Source organism: Schistocerca serialis, chromosome 10 (genome assembly GCF_023864345.2).
Source record: "Schistocerca serialis cubense isolate TAMUIC-IGC-003099 chromosome 10, iqSchSeri2.2, whole genome shotgun sequence".
Taxonomy (NCBI): Eukaryota; Metazoa; Arthropoda; class Insecta; order Orthoptera; family Acrididae; genus Schistocerca; species Schistocerca serialis.
Genome location: NC_064647.1, coordinates 50,809,824 through 50,829,742, shown reverse-complemented (window position 1 = coordinate 50,829,742; position 19,919 = coordinate 50,809,824). Strand labels below are relative to the sequence as shown.

Sequence of the window (19,919 nt, the reverse complement as noted above, 5' to 3'; positions counted from 1 at the left end):
GATGGCTAGAGGACAAATGTAAGGATGTAGAGGCTTGTCTCACTAGGGGTAAGATAGATACTGCCTACAGGAAAATTAGAGAGACCTTTGGAGAGAAGAGAACCACTTGTATGAATATCAAGAGCTCAGATGGCAACCCAGTTCTAAGCAAAGAAGGGAAAGCAGAAAGGTGGAAGGAGTATATAGAGGGTCTATTATACAAGGGCGATGTACTTGAGGACAATATTATGGAAATGGAAGAGGATGTAGATGAAGATGAAATGGGAGATACGATACTGCGTGAAGAGATTGACACAGTACTGAAAGACCTGAGTCGAAACAAGGCCCCGGGAGTAGACAACATTCCATTAGAACTACTGGCAGCCTTGGGAGAGCCAGTCCTGACAAAACTCTACCATCTGGTGAGCAAGATGTATGAGACAGACGAAATACCCTCAGACTTCAAGAAGAATATAATAATTCTAATCCCAAAGAAATCAGTTGTTGACAGGAGTGAAAATTACCGAACTATCAGCTTAATAAGTCACAGCTGCAAAATACTAACGCGAATTCTTAACAGACGAATGGAAAAACTAGTAGAAGCTGAGCTCGGGGGAGATCAGTTTGGATTCCGTAGAAATGTTGGAACATGTGAGGCAATACTGACCCTACGACTTATCTTAGAAGCTAGATTAAGGAAAGGCAAACCTACGTTTCTAGCATTTGTAGACTTAGAGAAAGCTTTTGACAATTTTGACTGGAATACTCTCTTTCAAATTCTGAAGATGGCAGGGGTAAAATACAGGGAGCGAAAGGCTGTCTACAATTTGTACAGAAACCAGATGGCAGTTATAAGAGTTGAGGGACATGAAAGGGAAGCAGTGGTTGGGAAGGGAGTGAGACAGGGTTGTAGCTTATCTCCGATGTTATTCAATCTGTATATTGAGCAAGCAGTGAAGGAAACAAAAGAAAAATTCGGAGTAGGTATTAAAATTCATGGAGAAGAAATAAAAACTTTGAGGTTCGCCGATGACATTGTTATTTTGTCAGAGACAGCAAAGGACTTGGAAGAGCAGTTGAATGGAATGGATAGTGTCTTGAAAGGAGGATATAAGATGAACATAAAAAAAAGCAAAACGAGGATAATGGAATGTAGTCGAATAAAGTCGGGTGATGCTGAGGGAATTAGATTAGGAAATGAGACACTTAAAGCAGGAAAGGAGTTTTGCTATTTGGGGAGCAAAATAACTGATGATGGTCGAAGTAGGGAGGATATAAAATGTAGACTGGCAATGGCAAGGAAAGCATTTCTGAAGAAGAGAAATTTATTAACATCAAGTATATATTTAAGTGTCAGGAAGTCGTTTCTGAAAGTATTTCTATGGAGCGTAGCTATGTATGGAAGTGAAACATGGACGATAAATAGTTTAGACAAGAAGAGAATAGAAGCTTTTGAAATGTGGTGCTACAGAAGAATGCTGAAGATTAGATGGGTAGACCACCTAACTAATGAGGAGGTATTGAATAGAATTGGGGAAAAGAGGAGTTTGTGGCACAACTTGACTAGAAGATGGGATTGGTTGGTAGGACATGTTCTGAGGCATCAAGGGATCACCAATTTAGTATTGGAGGGCAGCTTGGAGGGTAAAAATCGTAGAGGGAGACCAAGAGATGAATACACTAAGCATATTCAGAAGGATATAGGTTGCAGTAGGTACTGGGAGATGTAGAAGCTTGCACAGGAAAGAGTAGCATGGAGAGCTGCATCAAACCAGTCTCAGGACCGAAGACCACAACAACAACAACATTTACCAATCGTCCCGGTAATATCAGCGATTACATATGGAAGTTTAAAATCAAAGATGACACTCCATTTTTCTGTAAGCCATATCTAATACCGGCGAATGTATCAGTTAAGGAGGAAATTGACAAAATGATTGACAACAAATAATAGAATGTAGTTCTAGCATCATGAATAACCCTTTAGTAGTGGTAAAAAAGGTCACAGGAGGTGTACGGTTAGTGCTAGACACGCGTACATTGAATAAGCATATAGAGACAGAATGAGACAGACCCAAAGCAAGGTTTTTTTAGCATGATGGACCTGACTGCAGGATATTGGAAAATTAGGTTACATCGCGAATCAAAGAAGTGTACCGTGTTTTTGTTTGATGGTAAATCATATCATTTCGATGTGTTACCATTTGGACTTAATATCTCAGCATCAGTATTTATACATGCGTTGGATGAGGCATTAGGGAGAGATTTGTTACAGGATTTAATAATATATGTGTATGATATCCTCAAAATCTCAGCTACATGGGAAGAACATTGTCTAACTTTGAGTAAGACGCTAAAAAAATTTAAAGAAAAAGGTATTACATTGAAATTGTCTAAATCACACTTTGCGTGGCAAGAGCTTATGTTTTTGGACATATTTCAGGGGTGCAGGGGATCAGACTGGATATTGAATGCATAAAAGCTATTAAAGAATGTCCTCCCCCTTGAAACATAGGACAATTGAAGGGATTTATAGTTATGGCCAGATACTATAGACGATATATACGAAGCCAAGAACTGGACGACCAAAGAATTTTACATTCGTTAAGAAAGGGAATACCGTGGGTATGGGATCAAGAGGCAAATGGTACGTTTGAAAACATCAAGAGAACGCTAGTAGAATCACCTCTACTACATCATCCGATTATGAGTGGGCTATTTAATATTTCGATCGATGCATCTGAGTATGGTATCGCTGGAGAACTCTTCGAAGGAGAGTGGGATCTAGATCATGGAGAACATCGAACCATAGCCTTTGCTAGCTGTAGTCTGAATAAACATGAGTTAATTTACATGGCTACTGAAAAGGAACTGTTAGCAATTGTATGGAGTATCCAGAAATTTCAAACACTAGTATGGGGGTCAGAAATCCGTGTCTATACAGGTCATCAGGCTCTATCTTTTCTAATGAGTAGTAGATTGTTACATAGTGGATTAATTAGATGAATGTTGTTCCTACAGGAATATGACATTAGAATACAGTATGTAAAAGGTCTGGGAATATTGTACCAGATGCTTTGTCCAGGTTGCCTGTAAGCATGGAAGAGTTAAAACGTATGGAAGGACCCGGCGTAATTTTTGCAATTAATTTTTTGACAGCAGAATATTAGCACACCAGGGTACAAGAGATGGCTTGAAAAGTAACAGATAACATCCATCATGATCCCTATTTTTCAGAAATGTTTGCTATGTTTATCAGTAATTCCTTACCTCCTAATCAAGCAGAAAAGTGGAAAATTATAGGGTATAATTTGTTTAGGAGAGACAGTATAATATAACAACGTTGGCGCATATGCATTCCGAAGTTGATGGAAGACGAAATTGTATGGTATGTTCATCCAGGATATGGACACTTCGTAATAAAAAAGTGTATAGCCCACATGAATAAGTTCTATTATTTTAAGAAGCTAGGGTGTAAAGTGGCATCTTAAATCAGAACCTGTGAGATCTGTCAGAAGGTGAAAGAGAGTAACACTCATGTTAAATACAGAATGTACCCGATTATTCCTAAATTGTTTCACGATCTTACAGCAGTTGATTGGTTTGGACCGGTTCCGAAAGGAAAGGGAGCCGTGTTGTACATTTTACTCATCATAGAATGCCGGTCAAAGTATGTTAAGTTATATCCTATCAAAAGAGCAAGTACACAGACTGTTTGCAACAGTACTTTCTGGAGGTAGGAAAACCGAAACAATTTCTCACAGATAATGGACCACAATTTGTCAGTAACGAATTTAAAGAATTTCTATTTTGGGAAGATATTCGTCAAGTATTAATATCCAACTATAACCCGTCATTGAATCCGAGTGAAAGAGTTATGAAAGAAATTGGGAAATTATGCCGCACCTACTGCCATGAATGGCATTCTTAATGGACGATGAAAATGAAAGACTTTGAGCGTATTTTAAATGAATTACTGCATTTACCAACTGGATTAACTGGATTAGAAGTAATAGGGAAACCTGTTGTAGGAGAACCTCTGATTAAATGTTTTAATTGAACAACCTACTTTAGATTACGATCTTAATCAGGAAATAGTTTCCAGAAATTTAGTTGAAAAGGCACAACAAACAGTGGGTAAACATAATGAGAAAGCGGTTGAACCTGAGTACAGGGTCATTGACCTAGTTCTGGTAAAATAACATCTTCAGAGTTCTGCCCTGAAGAAATGTAAACGACCTTTCCGAATACAAACGGTAGGACATCCTACAACTGGATCAGAGAAGGGAAAATACTATGTAAAGGATATAAAGTTGTATATCCCACAGGGATGTTAACGTTCTGTGTTAACGGGCGAAGTGACGACCGTCGGATACCGAATTGTTTTTGGCATTTCTTCCAAAATAGTTCCCCTGCACCGAATTCCCTTCAAATCTTAAACTATTCTGTATTCTGTAGTCTGTTACTGAATTCTTAAACTATCCTATAATTTTAGTATTTAGAAAACTGTATATGACCATAACGTAAAGGCTGGCATAAGAGAACCACGGATAAATAGTGATCTCTAGACAAAAAATATGCCGAACAGAACAACTGTTTTATCGTAGTGTATAATTTTCTATTTTGTATAGAATATTCTATAACTTTTATGAGATATGATATAGACGGGAGGGTTTATATCAATTTTGAAAGGGGTGGGTAGTGTAGATAAAAGCACGATTTACACTTACAGATAAGTCATGGCTAACACTAAACACACATCACACCTTTCTGACAATCCTCGCTAACAAGTGTGCCTGATTCTTCACCATTTGCCATTTCCATAGAGGTTGCTAAGATTTCTTTCATGGACCTCAAGGGTGAAGGTGAGACTGCCCATTCTGTAGGAGACGATTTAACAACATACCTCCTGTGGCTTCTCACTCAAGTACTGGAAAGGTAGGAATCCTGGAGAAGGGGGGTGGGAATGGTTTCCTGTCTTTGGGGCTGTCTTCTTTCTCTTCTTCGATCTTAGCAACCGCATCTATTTTTTTCCTTTGTTACTTCTCGTTTGAGGATCTATCTATTTCTCCCTCATTCCATATTCATCTACTTCTATCGCAGAAGTCCTTCCTGGTTTCTGTGGTTTCCAATAACCTACAACTTATCTTCACATAAGAAGGCCGAAGAATCAGGCTGCACAAACACACATCAGCATACACACAAAGATACACTGGTATGCAAACAATGAAACTACTGACTATAAACCTGTCAAAAGGTGAGAACCGTCAAGTGTTGGAGGGGAAAGGGATGTGTACATCGGGAAATATGCACACAAACAAAGAACTATGACAATTCAATATCGCATATAAATATACATATAAAAAACTAGGAGGATTCCACGTTGAGTATTTAAGAAGAAGGCGTGAGTAAGGAAAGAGAGCATAAACCAGAGAGGAATTGATTGTGATAATTATTGAGGAATGTCAAGTCGGAGTATAGGTAGACATAGTATCTGTTAAGAGTAAAGAAGTTGAAAAGTAGAGGAGGACTCCAAGGTATAAGTGAAGTATTAAGAAGGGAGAATGAAGTGTAAAATAGATTTTTATTTTTACCAGGAAATATTTAATAATAGTATACATGAAATGTATGTATACTAGGGCAATGAACCATGAGGCCTACTCACAAGGGATAAGGGAGGCATACCCGGCATTTGTTGAGGATATAAGGCAGACGTATCAACATAGAGATAGGACGACCTGTGGCCTGATGAATAGGGATGTATTATGATGGGGCGTACCTACCAGAAAGGGAGGAGGAAGTGCACTCATAGGGTCAACCCACATGTAAGGTATAGCTACTGATCCTAGGGGAAAAGGACAGTATTGTGACAGAAGTCACACATTTTATAGGAATGATTCTAGTAAGATTGAATTCTATGTACCAGTAGCATTATTATGTGTTGTGACTGACAGAAAGAACACTTTCATTTGCCCAGAGTTCCTGTGAAACTACTGTGAATAATGAAACTAGTACATGCTAAAGAAAAAATAGTACAAAGAATTAGAATGAAGGATGAAATAATCAGTTGTCTATGACATCTGGAGTTTACGGTTCGAAATCAAAAATGTTGTTCACACGATTCCTAGATATAAAAGAACTGACTCCCAACATTAGGTGAAATGCTCAAGTTGTTATTATCGAAGTAGAATGATAAAAGAAGAGCTAAGTATTAAATAAAAGGCTGTTCACGATTATTAAAAGAAATATAATGTATCCTAGTTAAAATGTGAATTAGTATTATGTGGGATATTAATATACATGGTGATTACGTATAAAATATCACATGTTTGAGCTGAGGTGAGGAATATGTAGTGCTTCGAGAATTTCCATATAAATTCTAGAACCACTTGTTCTTCTACCATCTCAAACACACGACGATGTTTTAAATATAAGTGGGAGAGTGGAAACGTATCTACTGTGCCACCTGTTTCTGTGTGCAGGTTGGAAGTTCGTTATGAGAAGACTGTAAGCGTGGCGGTCGAACGACGCCAACAAGTGTTTGCCGCTAGTGCCACAGAAGCTGTGATGAAAGAACAAGAAGTAATTATGTAGTATTCTTTGCTGTTTTAGTGACTGTGATTGTTGTTAAAGAAAAATGAACACTTGATTATAGATTTTTAAGTACTTCAAATATTGGACTAGCTATGGGAAAGACAGGTTCATAAATTATGTGGTTGTTAAACCAACTTTATTTAAGATGTATTTTATCGAGTCTAATGCGAGATGAATCAGTTGGCTTGTAAACATTCGAATACTGATGTGAGAATTGGTGAATATATTATTTATGGAAGTTGAAATATACCAAGACTGAACTAAAAGTATTCTTTGAGTACCAAATTATTTCAAAAGTAGAGAGTGAGTCTTATAAATTCCTATTAACCAGCAGTATTCTTTGGAGAAGTAGTTTTCGTAGCCGGAAATCAAGAGAAGAAGATCGTCTGTACATGCCAAGTAAGTCAACCTATGGGGGAGAGGTGTGAATTTTGCAATCCGACTTCACATCGCTTCAGGTCATCTAAAGCATTAGAATCCATGATATAAATGTTCTGTGTATTACTTCTGCTGTACCATATTCATAGCGAAAATCACCTCCTTAAAGGCACTTGTTCAAATGGATACAACTCAAAGGAAGTGGACAGTCCTCTTTCAGCTACGTCGTACAATAAATTTAATTTTCTCCAATTTGATTTAGTGCCTCATCCTTAGTTATTTGATCTACCCACCTAATCTTCGGCATTCTTCTCCAGCGCCACATTTGAAAAGCATCTATTCTCTTCTTACGTCGACCACTTATCATCCTTGTATCATTACTATACAAGGCTACACTTGTGGTATCTACCATTCGACACTTCATGAAATAACAAATTTCATCATTGTTGCAAACAATAAACTTTGAAAAGCTGAAGTTGATTCTATTGGAACAACTCCAATGTACCACACCTAGAGAGAGAAGTTTGAATGGCAAATGTAACTATGAAAATTTATTCAGTATTGGTAAATTGTCTGGGTATGTGGTAACTGCATGGGTTAACCAAACACTTTTTTTAAAATTGCTCTACATTTATTGTAATACTTAAAGAAACATAATGCAGTACACATTTATGGCAACAAGTAACGACACCTAAAGTACAACAACAACAACCGCACTATACTCTGTATAATGCTATACTTCGTTTGTGGGCACTGGCGCCACAGTATAAGGAACTTACTGTTTTGATATTACAAAGTATTGTTAGATGTGTACGTGGAATTTCATTTAAAACTATAAACCTTTTATAGTTTTAACATAGGATTTGTTATTAGAAAATATAGTTAAAAATCTTGTGTAAGTTTAATTTTGATAGTAAAACATTTTCAGATTGAAATTTAGGGACTTGCATATTATAAAGAATTCGTACAAATAAAAGTTTATTTACATTTTAATTCCTCAATGGATCTTGTTACTAGCATATTCTCTAAGATTTTGAAAAAAAGTGAACAATTTGCTACAGTCAATGATGGAAGCTGAAGAAATGAATTAAAATTTGTACCATGGCTGGGACTCGAACCTTTGTGTTCTTGCTTACCAGGAAGAAATGCTGACCATTACACCACTGCAGCACTATAGTCAACATTTCTGTCCAGCAAGCAAGAAGACCCGGATTCGAGTACTGGCCGTGGCACAAATTTTAATTCATTTCTTCGGCTTCCATCAGTATTGTAGATAAAGATGAGACTTAAGTGTCTTGCGGAAAATTTTATTATAATTGCTACCGTTAGATGTTCGGTAGAAATGGTCTAAATATTTCCGAGTTGTTTACAAAATATGAAGTATCCTAGAATCACCCATAATTCATAAATTTATATACAATAATAATACTATGATATCAAATAGTATGTTTGTAAGTCTAATTGCATTGACCATCTAATAAAGCATCGAAATTATGAAAAACAGAAAGTTCACAGTAACTAAGAATATTGTCATTCCCATGATCTGTGTATGGGTCTCATCGCTAAAGTTACAGGATCAAATTGTATACTAATCTGTAGCATTAAACACTAGAGAGAATTACCTTCGGAAAAGACTTCTTAACACATAGACTTATATTAAATGTCAACATATTCCTCTTTTTCAGAAATGCTTTTCTTGTTATAGCCAGTATACATTGTTTCTGCTCTATTTCAGCCATCGCTGGTTATTCTGCTGCAAAAATAGCAAAACTCATCTTCTTCTGTCTCTAGCTTGTTTTCCTGATCCAGTTCCCTTAGCATCCATGATTTAAATAAAATACTTTGCATCATTTTTGTTATACTTCTCTTGCCTTTATGAAGAAATTTTTAAAACTGTTTCAGGAATGTTCAACTTCAGAAGATATTGTCGGGCCTAGTGCATTTGTTGTTGAGAAAATTGAGAATGAGGAAGACGAGGAGCCAGTGGAGGAAGAGGACTTCAAGGTGAGTCTGTCCCCCCCCCCCCCCCCCCCCCCCCACACACACACACACACACACACCCGGCCTGTCTGCTGCTGGTGTGCTGCTGACAGCCAGGGAAGGTCAAGCTTTATATTAATTGGCTGCCTGTAGAATTTTAGTTTTGCATGGAAACCTTCAGGTTAAGGTAGTCTAGTGGGAAGGGACTGTCTAGTAACAAAAAGATGCAGCACCAAATGCAGTATACTCCTCATAAGAGATAGTCTTGTGATAGATAATACTTTTCAAAAGTAGAAAAAAAGGTCCTATAAACCTCTGTCTGGAAACAAGTGCTTATTGTAGTATAAGCAATTTTTACTTCTTCTGGAGTGCTCCTTCGTGGTGTAGGGTGTCTCTGTTCTGATGTTTATTGCTCCTTTCTTATTGGCTATGTCAGTCTCTGTACTTACTAGAGGGCCTTACAGACTGGTCATCTAAGATTTTCTTCATACTTGGAGGATTTGAAGGGCATTGTCCAGATATCGATTTTGTAAAGCAGTATGTTGTAATATTCAAATAACTCAATAAATCCAACTTTAAGGATTGGAAGATTTCCACTATCAACATAATCAGCAATAGGTCTACCCTACACTGGTAGAAGACTGGCACTGGATCTCGCTAGAAGCAAAACATTTTTACATTTATTTAAATTCTGTACATATTACCAAATAGAAATGTTAATTATCATATATTAAACATGTTTTTAATAAAATAATGTCTAATTATTTTGAATTACTGCTAATAAGAAAATAAATTATAATTTGATAGATATTAGTGAAATACGTTATTGTTAAGTGAAGAAACAAAGAATCATCATATTAATGTCCAGTCTCCATAAATCGAAAATTGTTTTATGTTCCATTTCATGGTTTGCATTTTTGCACCAAATTTGAATTCCTTGTGATTAGTGTCCTTTATGCAATTAGTAATTAAAATATATTTTTATTAAAATATTATACAGTTTTTTGTTAATAAACATTTATATTTGTTAATATAATAGAGGGAAACATTCCACTTGGGAAAAATTATATATAAAAACAAAGATGAGATGACTTACCGAACGAAAGCGCTGGCAGGTCGATAGACACACAAACAAACACAAACATACACACAAAATTCAAGCTTTCGCAACAAACTGTTGCCTCATCAGGAAAGAGGGAAGGAGAGGGGAAGACGAAAGGAAGTGGGTTTTAAGGGAGAGGGTAAGGAGTCATTCCAATCCCGGGAGCGGAAAGACTTACCTTAGGGGGAAAAAAGGACAGGTATACACTCGCACTCACGCACATATCCATCCACACATACAGACACAAGCAGACATATTTAAAAGACCAATATAAAATCTTTTAAATATGTCTGCTTGTGTCTGTATGTGTGGATGGATATGTGCGTGAGTGCGAGTGTATACCTGTCCTTTTTTCCCCCTAAGGTAAGTCTTTCCGCTCCCGGGATTGGAATGACTCCTTACCCTCTCCCTTAAAACCCACTTCCTTTCGTCTTCCCCTCTCCTTCCCTCTTTCCTGATGAGGCAACAGTTTGTTGCGAAAGCTTGAATTTTGTGTGTATGTTTGTGTTTGTTTGTGTGTCTATCGACCTGCCAGCGCTTTCGTTCGGTAAGTCACCTCATCTTTGTTTTTATATATAATTTATACACTCCTGGAAATGGAAAATAGAACACATTGACACCGGTGTGTCAGACCCACCATACTTGCTCCGGACACTGCGAGAGGGCTGTACAAGCAATGATCACACGCACGGCACAGCGGACACACCAGGAACCGCGGTGTTGGCCGTCGAATGGCGCTAGTTGCGCAGCATTTGTACACCGCCGCCGTCAGTGTCAGCCAGTTTGCCGTGGCATACGGAGCTCCATCGCAGTCTTTAACACTGGTAGCATGCCGCGACAGCGTGGACGTGAACCGTATGTGCAGTTGACGGACTTTGAGCGAGGGCGTATAGTGGGCATGCGGGGAGCCGGGTGGACGTACCGCCGAATTGCTCAACACGTGGGGCGTGAGGTCTCCACAGTACATCGATGTTGTCGCCAGTGGTCGGCGGAAGGTGCACGTGCCCGTCGACCTGGGACCGGACCGCAGCGACGCACAGATGCACGCCAAGACCGTAGGATCCTACGCAGTGCCGTAGGGGACTGCACCGCCACTTCCCAGCAAATTAGGGACACTGTTGCTCCTGGGGTATCGGCGAGGACCATTCGCAACCGTCTCCATGAAGCTGGGCTACGGTCCCGCACACCGTTAGGCCGTCTTCCGCTCACGCCCCAACATCGTGCAGCCCGCCTCCAGTGGTGTCGCGACAGGCGTGAATGGAGGGACGAATGGAGACGTGTCGTCTTCAGCGATGAGAGTCGCTTCTGCCTTGGTGCCAATGATGGTCGTATGCGTGTTTGGCGCCGTGCAGGTGAGCGCCACAATCAGGACTGCATACGACCGAGGCACACAGGGCCAACACCCGGCATCATGGTGTGGGGAGCGATCTCCTACACTGGCCGTACACCACTGGTGATCGTCGAGGGGACACTGAATAGTGCACGGTAGATCCAAACCGTCATCGAACCCATCGTTCTACCATTCCTAGACCGGCAAGGGAACTTGCTGTTCCAACAGGACAATGCACGTCCGCATGTATCCCGTGCCACCCAACGTGCTCTAGAAGGTGTAAGTCAACTACCCTGGCCAGCAAGATCTCCGGATCTGTCCCCCATTGAGCATGTTTGGGACTGGATGAAGCGTCGTCTCACGCGGTCTGCACGTCCAGCACGAACGCTGGTCCAACTGAGGCGCCAGGTGGAAATGGCATGGCAAGCCGTTCCACAGGACTACATCCAGCATCTCTACGATCGTCTCCATGGGAGAATAGCAGCCTGCATTGCTGCGAAAGGTGGATATACACTGTACTAGTGCCGACATTGTGCATGCTCTGTTGCCTGTGTCTATGTGCCTGTGGTTCTGTCAGTGTGATCATGTGATGTATCTGACCCCAGGAATGTGTCAATAAAGTTTCCCCTTCCTGGGACAATGAATTCACGGTGTTCTTATTTCAATTTCCAGGAGTGTATTTGTTAATAAATACATATCCTATTATAAGATGAGGTCTTTTCCCAGATTGATAACCCAAAAAATACAAGGTTGTCATACATTCACAAATTAAGCTAATGCTGCTGAGGTGGATGTTTCTACTTTCTGTAAGAGATATGTCCAACCTGGTTATCCTGAACTGCCCCGTACATCTTGTGCAGAATCCCACGTTCAAATATCTTGAGCTGCTGCTTGTCAGTACATATTAATGTCCATGTTTCACCTGTGAAGGTCACAACTGGTCTGGCAGTGCAACATCATTTGCCTATTTAATAACGTCAACATGGATAATTTTAAATTCCTCTAATTTTGGTACTTTCTGTGGTCCATTTTCCTATAAGTAAACTTTTTCTCGTTCAGAAAACTAAAGACAATTTTTCAAGACAAAAATAAACAAATCGATTTTTTTGACAGTTATTCATGTATAAGTCCCCTTAAGCTGTCGGCACTCGAACTGTGCATTCGAATGTGGAGCATGCAGAGTTTCTGACATCATAGCATTGGGGGGGGGGGGGGGGGGGGGTAACATGTTAGGGAGTCTTTCCAAATGTGCATAGCAATATCTAGCATGTCAGATACTCTGAATGTGAAGTTGAACACAGAGCAAAGGAATTAGAGAATACCACCTGCATCACATGCACGGCATCTCTCTTCTGTACAGAGTCGCCATTTTGGCTTTCAGTTGAGGAGCATATGCCGTTTCTAAGCATCAACAAATTGAAGAGCTCTCAAAAACCTATTTTTAATTGTATGGTTTGTTATAATAAAATTACAAATGTCATGTTGGTGGTTAAAGAATTATTGTAAGTAGTATACCATGAAAATATGCATTTTCAAGGCAACAGCACATTGAGAATCTATCAAAAATGCATTTTTATAATTAAATGTCAATTAATAACATATATACAGTTAAAGCTTATAGGAGTATGTTCACAAGTTGTTCACGATCGGTGTAGAGTACAGCTGCAGAATTGTCATGTATCAGTTCATATCTCTCTGGCTTGCATCTCAGTAGATCCAAACATTTTTTGCTAATGTTCACATTTACTAATGGCGTCTGATACTTTATTAGTTTAATAAAACTAGTTCTGAAATATACAATCTTTATCTGAAGATAAGTGTGCTGTTTCTGAGGAGTGAATTTGTTCGATTGGCTTTCTCTACAAGGCAGCTTGCACTACTTGCTGTAAGACATTTTACAATTCCTGTTTTAAGTTTTGTATTTCACATCTTGTAAAGGTTCTGCTACTGAATACGAACAGTGATCAAGTAAGAATGACCTTAGGATCTTACTAAAAAGTGAGAATGATGAAATAATTTGTGTCTAATGTAGAGAGCTATTGCAAATTTGTATCACAGTATTTGAAATGGAACTCTTATAAGCCAATGTCCATATTTACTCAATACGGTACATAGAACCTCGCTTAAAGAGTACCTCCCATAACATGTTATTTGCATAATAAGCAAAACGAACTGTAAACAAAATTACTCTTGTAATGAGTGATGCTTTGCATTATGAGGTGCATTGGAAAGTTGCACAGGTCACACCAATATTCAAAAAAGGCAGTAGGAGTAATCAACTAAATTACATGCCCATATCATTAATGTCAGTGTGGAACAGTATTTTGGAACATATCTTATGTTCGAACATTATGAATTACCTCGATGAGAGCAGTCTGTGTACATACCGTCAACACGGATTTAGAAAACATCGTTCTTTGAAACACAACTAGCTCTTTACTCATGCGAAGTGTTGAGTGCTATTGACAAGGGATTTCAAATTGATTCTGTATTTCTAGATTTCCAGAAGGCCTTTGACACTGTACCACACAAGCGGCTTGTAGTGAAATTGTGTGCTTATGGAATATCGTCTCAGTTATGTGACTGGATTCGTGATTTCCTGTCAGAGGGTTCACAGCTCATAGTAACTACGGAAAGTCATAGAGTAAAACAGAAGTGATTTCTTGCAATTCACTAGGTAGTGTTATAGGGCCTCCACTGTTCCTTATCTATGTAAATGATTTAGGAGACAATCTGAGCAGCTGTCTTAGGTTGTTTGCAGATGATGCTGCTGTTTATCACTTGGTACACTCATCAGCAGATCGAAACAAATTGCAAAAGGATTTAGAAAAGATACCTGAAGGTGAGAAAATTGATCCTAAATAATGCAAAATGTGAGGTCATCCACATGAGTACTAAAAGGAATCCGTTAAACTTCAGTTACACAATTTATCAATCTAATCTAAAGGCTGTACATTCAACGAAAATGCAGGAATTACAATTATGAACAACTTAAACTGGAAAGATCATATAGAAAATGTTGTGGAGAAAGGCAAACCAAACACTGTGTTTTGTTGGCAGAACACTTAGATAATGTAACAGAGCTACTAAAGAGACTGCCAACACTACGCTTGTCCGTCCTCTTTTTGGAGTAGTGCTGCGCGGTGTGGGATCCTTGTCAGATAGGATTAATGGAGTATGTCGATAAAGTTCAAAGAAGAGCAGCATGTTCTGTATTATCCCAAAATAGGGGAGATAGTGTCACGGACTTGATATGGGATTTGGTGTGGATATCATTAAAACAAAGGCATTTTTCACTGTGGAGCAATCTAGTCACCAACTTTCTCCACTGAACGCTACATAGAGAAAAACAATCATCATAATAATAAAATAAGGGAAATCAGAGCTTGTGAAGAAAGATATAGGTGTTCATTTAATTCGCACACTCTTCGAGATTGGAATAATAAAGAATTATTGTGAAGGTGGTTTGATTAACCCTCTGTCTTGCACTTAAGTGGGTTTTACAGAGTATCTTTGTAGATGTAGACAAATCAGTGATGACAATTTAGTGTGATGTCAGCAGGTTTTTGCGTGTCCCGTGGGAAACGTTTAACAGTACGAACACTTTCATTGTCGGCAGTGGCATATAAACAGTGTCTTTAGTATGTAGGGCAGTCTGGGTGTAGCACTCTTTCTGCTACCGCCTCAGTGCAGCTTGTAGTCAGATATGTTTCTAAACTTGGGTTAACACAGTGTTTTTTTGTGTGTGCAAATTTTAATAACCTTTGTAGAAGTGTCACCAAGGATAAAGCCACAAGAAGACAACCATAAGAGAAAGAAAATGGCCTTGGAAATGAAACGTAAAATAATTGAAAAACGCGAATGTGATGTGAGCATTGTTGATTTAGTATGCACATACAGTCCGTCTACATCAATGGTTTGCATTATCCTCAAGAACAAGGACAAGAGTAAGGAGATAGATGCTTCAAATGGAGTGACAAGAGTATATAAACTATGGTTTTGTATTCTGTATGATGTCGAAAGGATGCTCCTTAAATGGATAAGTGAAAATCAATTGCAAGGTGACACTATTAAATAGAACATAATTTGTGAGGAAGTGAGGAGGAGTTTTGCTGACTTCATTAAGAAGACCCCAGGATTGTCAGTGGCCAAGGACGTGTTAAAGGGAAGCCGTGCGTGGTTCACAAGTTTTAAGAGAACAACAGGCATCGACAGTGTAGTGAGGCATGTCAAAGCAGGCAGCTCTGACACAAAGACAGGAGAGGACTCCATCAGCTACTTCAAGGTGCTCGTAGATTCTGAGGGTTATCTGCCATGACATCATTAAAACGGAGGCTTTTTTTGTTGTTGTGACGGAATCTTCTCACGAAATTCCAATCACCAGCTTTGTCCTCCGAATGCAAAAATATTTTTTTGACACTGACCTACATAGGGAGAAATGATCACCATCATAAAATAAGAGACATCAGAGCTCGTACGGAAACATACAGGCGTTCGTTATTTCCGTGTGCCGTACGAGATTGGAATAACAGAGAATAGTGAAGGTGGGTTGATGAACCCTCTGCCAGGCACTTAAATGTAATTTGCAGGGTATCCATGTAGATGTAGAACAGGTTTTTGGTTGTTACAGGATGGGTCTATTCTGGAAAAAGATGCCGAAGCTTACCTTTATAACAGCAGAAGAGAATGCATTGCCCGGTCACAAGCCAACGAAAAACTGTCTCTCAGTGCTGTTCTGTGCCAATGCAGCGACTTGAAAATTAAACCTGTGAGCCTTCAAGAAGTGTAAAGTCCAGAAGAGTGGGTTAAATATGATTTGAAGGCCCAGCAACAAGGCTTGGATGGCACACAATCTTTTTTGTGATTGAATCAATGAAGTATTTGGTCGTATGGTGATAATGTTTGTTTTACATGAATCTGCAACTTGTAATCTCCCCCTCCCAAAATTTTTTTTTTGTCACTCCTATTTTCGATGGTAAAGTCTCTCTTTTTTTTTTTTTTCAAAAATATGAGAGGAGTAAGATTTACAATAAACTCTTTGCTTGTCTTCTTTCATCTTGTAGTTGACTCCAGTTCTTCACGTCTAGGGACTGATTCTTGAAGCTGAAATTTTCATATTTTACGATCTCATGGTTACAGTTGAAGAATGCCTACACTGTATTTTTGCTTTCACGAATATTTTATTCCCTCACATTTTTCTATATCACACTGTCTTTTGAATTTTCACATTAACAAAGCTGAAATTACATTGTTCTTCCCAAATATAAAAAGAAGTCCGAGCACATCAGAGGTGTGCCCACTACTACTTCACTCTGCAGTAATAACAATATTCCAAAGGGTTTACAAATTTTCTTGACAAATTAATTTCTGTTAATATATTATTATTATTTTATAAATGAATCCAGAAATAAACATAATAAATAGTATCAGATTGCATCATTAATAATAGAAATTTTAAGTGTGTCAGATATTTCTTAATTTCGATCATTTGTAAAAAAAATTATTTCAACTCTACGTTCAGAGCTAGTACATATCGATTGTAACAAAGAAAATAAAGTAAATTTCTTTTTACAGATTTTAGCTTGAAGTACAACACATTGTGTACAAAATCATATGAATCTTTCTTTATAAAAATATTTGAGATAATATTAACCTCTTCAAAATTGGAAAATATTTCTGCTGAGGAAAAGTAATGCCAGAGCAGGGTGTCCCTTTACACACGCCATGTCTTGCTTGTTATGGACAATGCTCCTGGCCATTCTTCAGTCCTAAATTACCATCTCCTTGCAGAATTTCAATTCATCAAGATCCAATTTCTGCCTCCCAACGCCACTTCATTACTCCAGCCTGTGGACCAGCAGACTATTTCTAAATTAAAGAAGCTCTACACTAAAGCACTCTTTGAGCATTGCTTTGAGTTGGCTGAAGCTACCAATCTCAATCTGTCACTGAGTTTTGGAAATATCACTTCAACATCCTTGCCTGCATCAACATCATCAAAAAGGGTTGGGAAGGGGTTACCAAGAGAACTCTCACATACGCTTCGATAAGCTTTGGCCAATGTGTGTTGTCAAATGTGACCTGAGGTATTTGAGAGTCAGTACCAGTTTTGTTTTTAGTCAACGAGATTGTCTCTTTGGCCAAGAGCAGGGGATTAGAAGTGGATAACACTGATATGATGAGCTTATGGAAGGTCTCAGCCAAGAAATGATCACTGATGAGTTTATGGACATGCAGTGTGTTTCACACCAGGAAGTTGCGGAGAGGAGTTCGGAGGAGGAGTAGGAGTAGGAGGCGGTAACAAGAAAGAAGTAATCTCCTGGCGCAATAAGAGAAATGCTGAAACCATGGTAATCAGTTGCATGGTACATTGAAAATCATCACCCCAATAAAGCAATGGCTATGCATGCTACAAATTTATTTGACGAAAATGCTGTGTCGCATTTTCGGCAGAAACAAATGTCTATAGATATCTTCGTAGTAAAAAAGAATTAGTTATGTTTCAAGTATGATAAAGTACATAATACTGTATGTATTGAATAAATGGCATGAATAAGATAAGACTTTCAGTATTTTTTCTACATGCAATGCATTATCATATTTTACATTAATTTATGTGGGATAAATTGTTTCACTTAATGAGTGTTTTGCATTGTGAGGAATATTCTGGAACAAATTATGCTTGCTACGTGAGGTTTCACTGTTCTTTCCTTTCTGCCTTATAAAATTTTCATGGATATTAACGTTTACTGGCATATGGACAAGGGAGGCAATGTGAATTAAAGCTAACATGGGAATTTTGTACTCATCCATTTTGTAAATAAACTGTGTGATCGCAAGTTAGACACAGCCAACAATTGCCACTGGAGCGCGCTGTGATGTGTATACCACATTTAGATACGCGTACCGTACGGACAAGTTGCATAGTTTCTGAGCATTCAGTAGGACGGTGAGCTTGGCACTCTTAATGTTGTCATTCAGAAGCACAATCTGTGTGCCGACAGCTTTAGAAGCAGCCAGTGTTGCTGGAGTGACTGAAACATACTTAGAGATATACCAAGCAGTGACATATTGTATAGCATTTCCGCACTATCAAGACCATGAGACACCTCCCTGAAGTCTACATAGAGATTATGAAGCTCAATATACTTGTGTGCCTTTGATGTATGTGCTTCGGCACAAATATCTGATCTGTTGTTGACCTATTAGACTGAAATCCAGACTGATATTTTCTTAGAATCTCTACTGCGTGCGGAGCTAGCCGGTTGTAGATAATATGAGAGACAATTTTTTAGGTTATATGCATAATTCCTTGGCAATTCGAACAGCAAATCTTACGTCTTTTCTTATGTATTGATTGGATTTCACCTAAGGTCTGCTCTTCCATGATTCTTTCTGATTCCGTATTAACTTGACGAGTTTGTTGATTCGCTTATGGAGACGAAGTCCCCCATTTTTCAACAGATCTGCAGTTATTCCATCAGTTCATAGTGTTCTGTAATTTCTGAGACAGTGCACTACCTTCTATCTTTGGATCTACAGTGTAATATGGTAGCTGTTCGCTTCAAACAGGATCGTTCCCCAAAATTCCCTTGAAGTAATCTTCAACTTTTGTGGTCCTGTCCTCCTCAGTTGTGCGTAATACTACGGTATATTGATAATTTTCACTTATGGACCGTCTGACAGCAACTGAATAAGTGCCATACGCGTTTCGCCTTTATTTTCTGCAAGGCATCATCAGTGGCCTGGAATATGTGCATATGTTAGCTATTTTATTTACATTTTTGTCATTGTGCCTATAGGTTATAAACAGTTGTGGTGGTTGGTATTTCCTATTAAGTAGTAATGTTTTGAACTGTACTTACAGGTTGTGTAGACAGTTTCTTACATATTACGCTCCTGTTGCATTTTTGGTGTTGTTCTTCTTCCTATGAGCGCCAATTTGCTGTTTTTTCCGCATTCCACAGCACTATGCACTGAACGCTTGTTTTAATGCAGTGTTTTGGTTTCTGTTGCGACTGTCAAATGTTTTTACCAAAGATCGAATATTACTGCCAAACTTATGAGTGTAACTATTGAAGTATCTGTGGTCTGTTCGTGTATGCATTTGTGTGTGTGTGTGTGTGTGTGTGTGTGTGTGTGTGTGTTTTGGTGATTATAATATATATAAACAAAGATGAGGTGACTTACCGAACGAAAGCGCTGGCAGGTCGATAGACACACAAACATACACACAAAATTCAAGCTTTCGCAACAAACTGTTGCCTCATCAGGAAAGAGGGAAGGAGAGGGGAAGACGAAAGGAAGTGGGTTTTGAGGGAGAGGGTAAGGAGTCATTCCAATCCCGGGAGTGGAAAGACTTACCTTAGGGGGAAAAAAGGACAGGTATACACTCGCGCACACACACACATATCCATCCACACATACAGACACAAGCAGACATATATATATATATATATATATATATATATATATATATATATATATATATATATATATATGGTTATAATAGAGGGAAACATTCCACGTAGGAAATATATATCTAAAAACAAAGAT

The 19,919-nt window shown here is 38.6% G+C and overlaps 1 protein-coding gene across 3 annotated transcripts in view; it reads left to right on the top strand.

Annotated features, from left to right (window-relative positions):
* The window catches only part of LOC126425142 (zinc finger protein 454-like), a 200,685-nt gene that overhangs the window by 84,452 nt on the left and 96,314 nt on the right, over window positions 1–19,919 (top strand). For 2 of the 3 annotated variants that reach the window (XM_050088087.1, XM_050088089.1), the window contains exon 5: window positions 8,854–8,955. In XM_050088087.1, the coding sequence (XP_049944044.1) occupies window positions 8,854–8,955 (102 nt within the window). Of the gene's footprint in view, window positions 1–8,853; window positions 8,956–15,993; window positions 16,203–19,919 lie in introns of those variants that run through there. The other variant, XM_050088088.1, reaches the window with a different exon arrangement.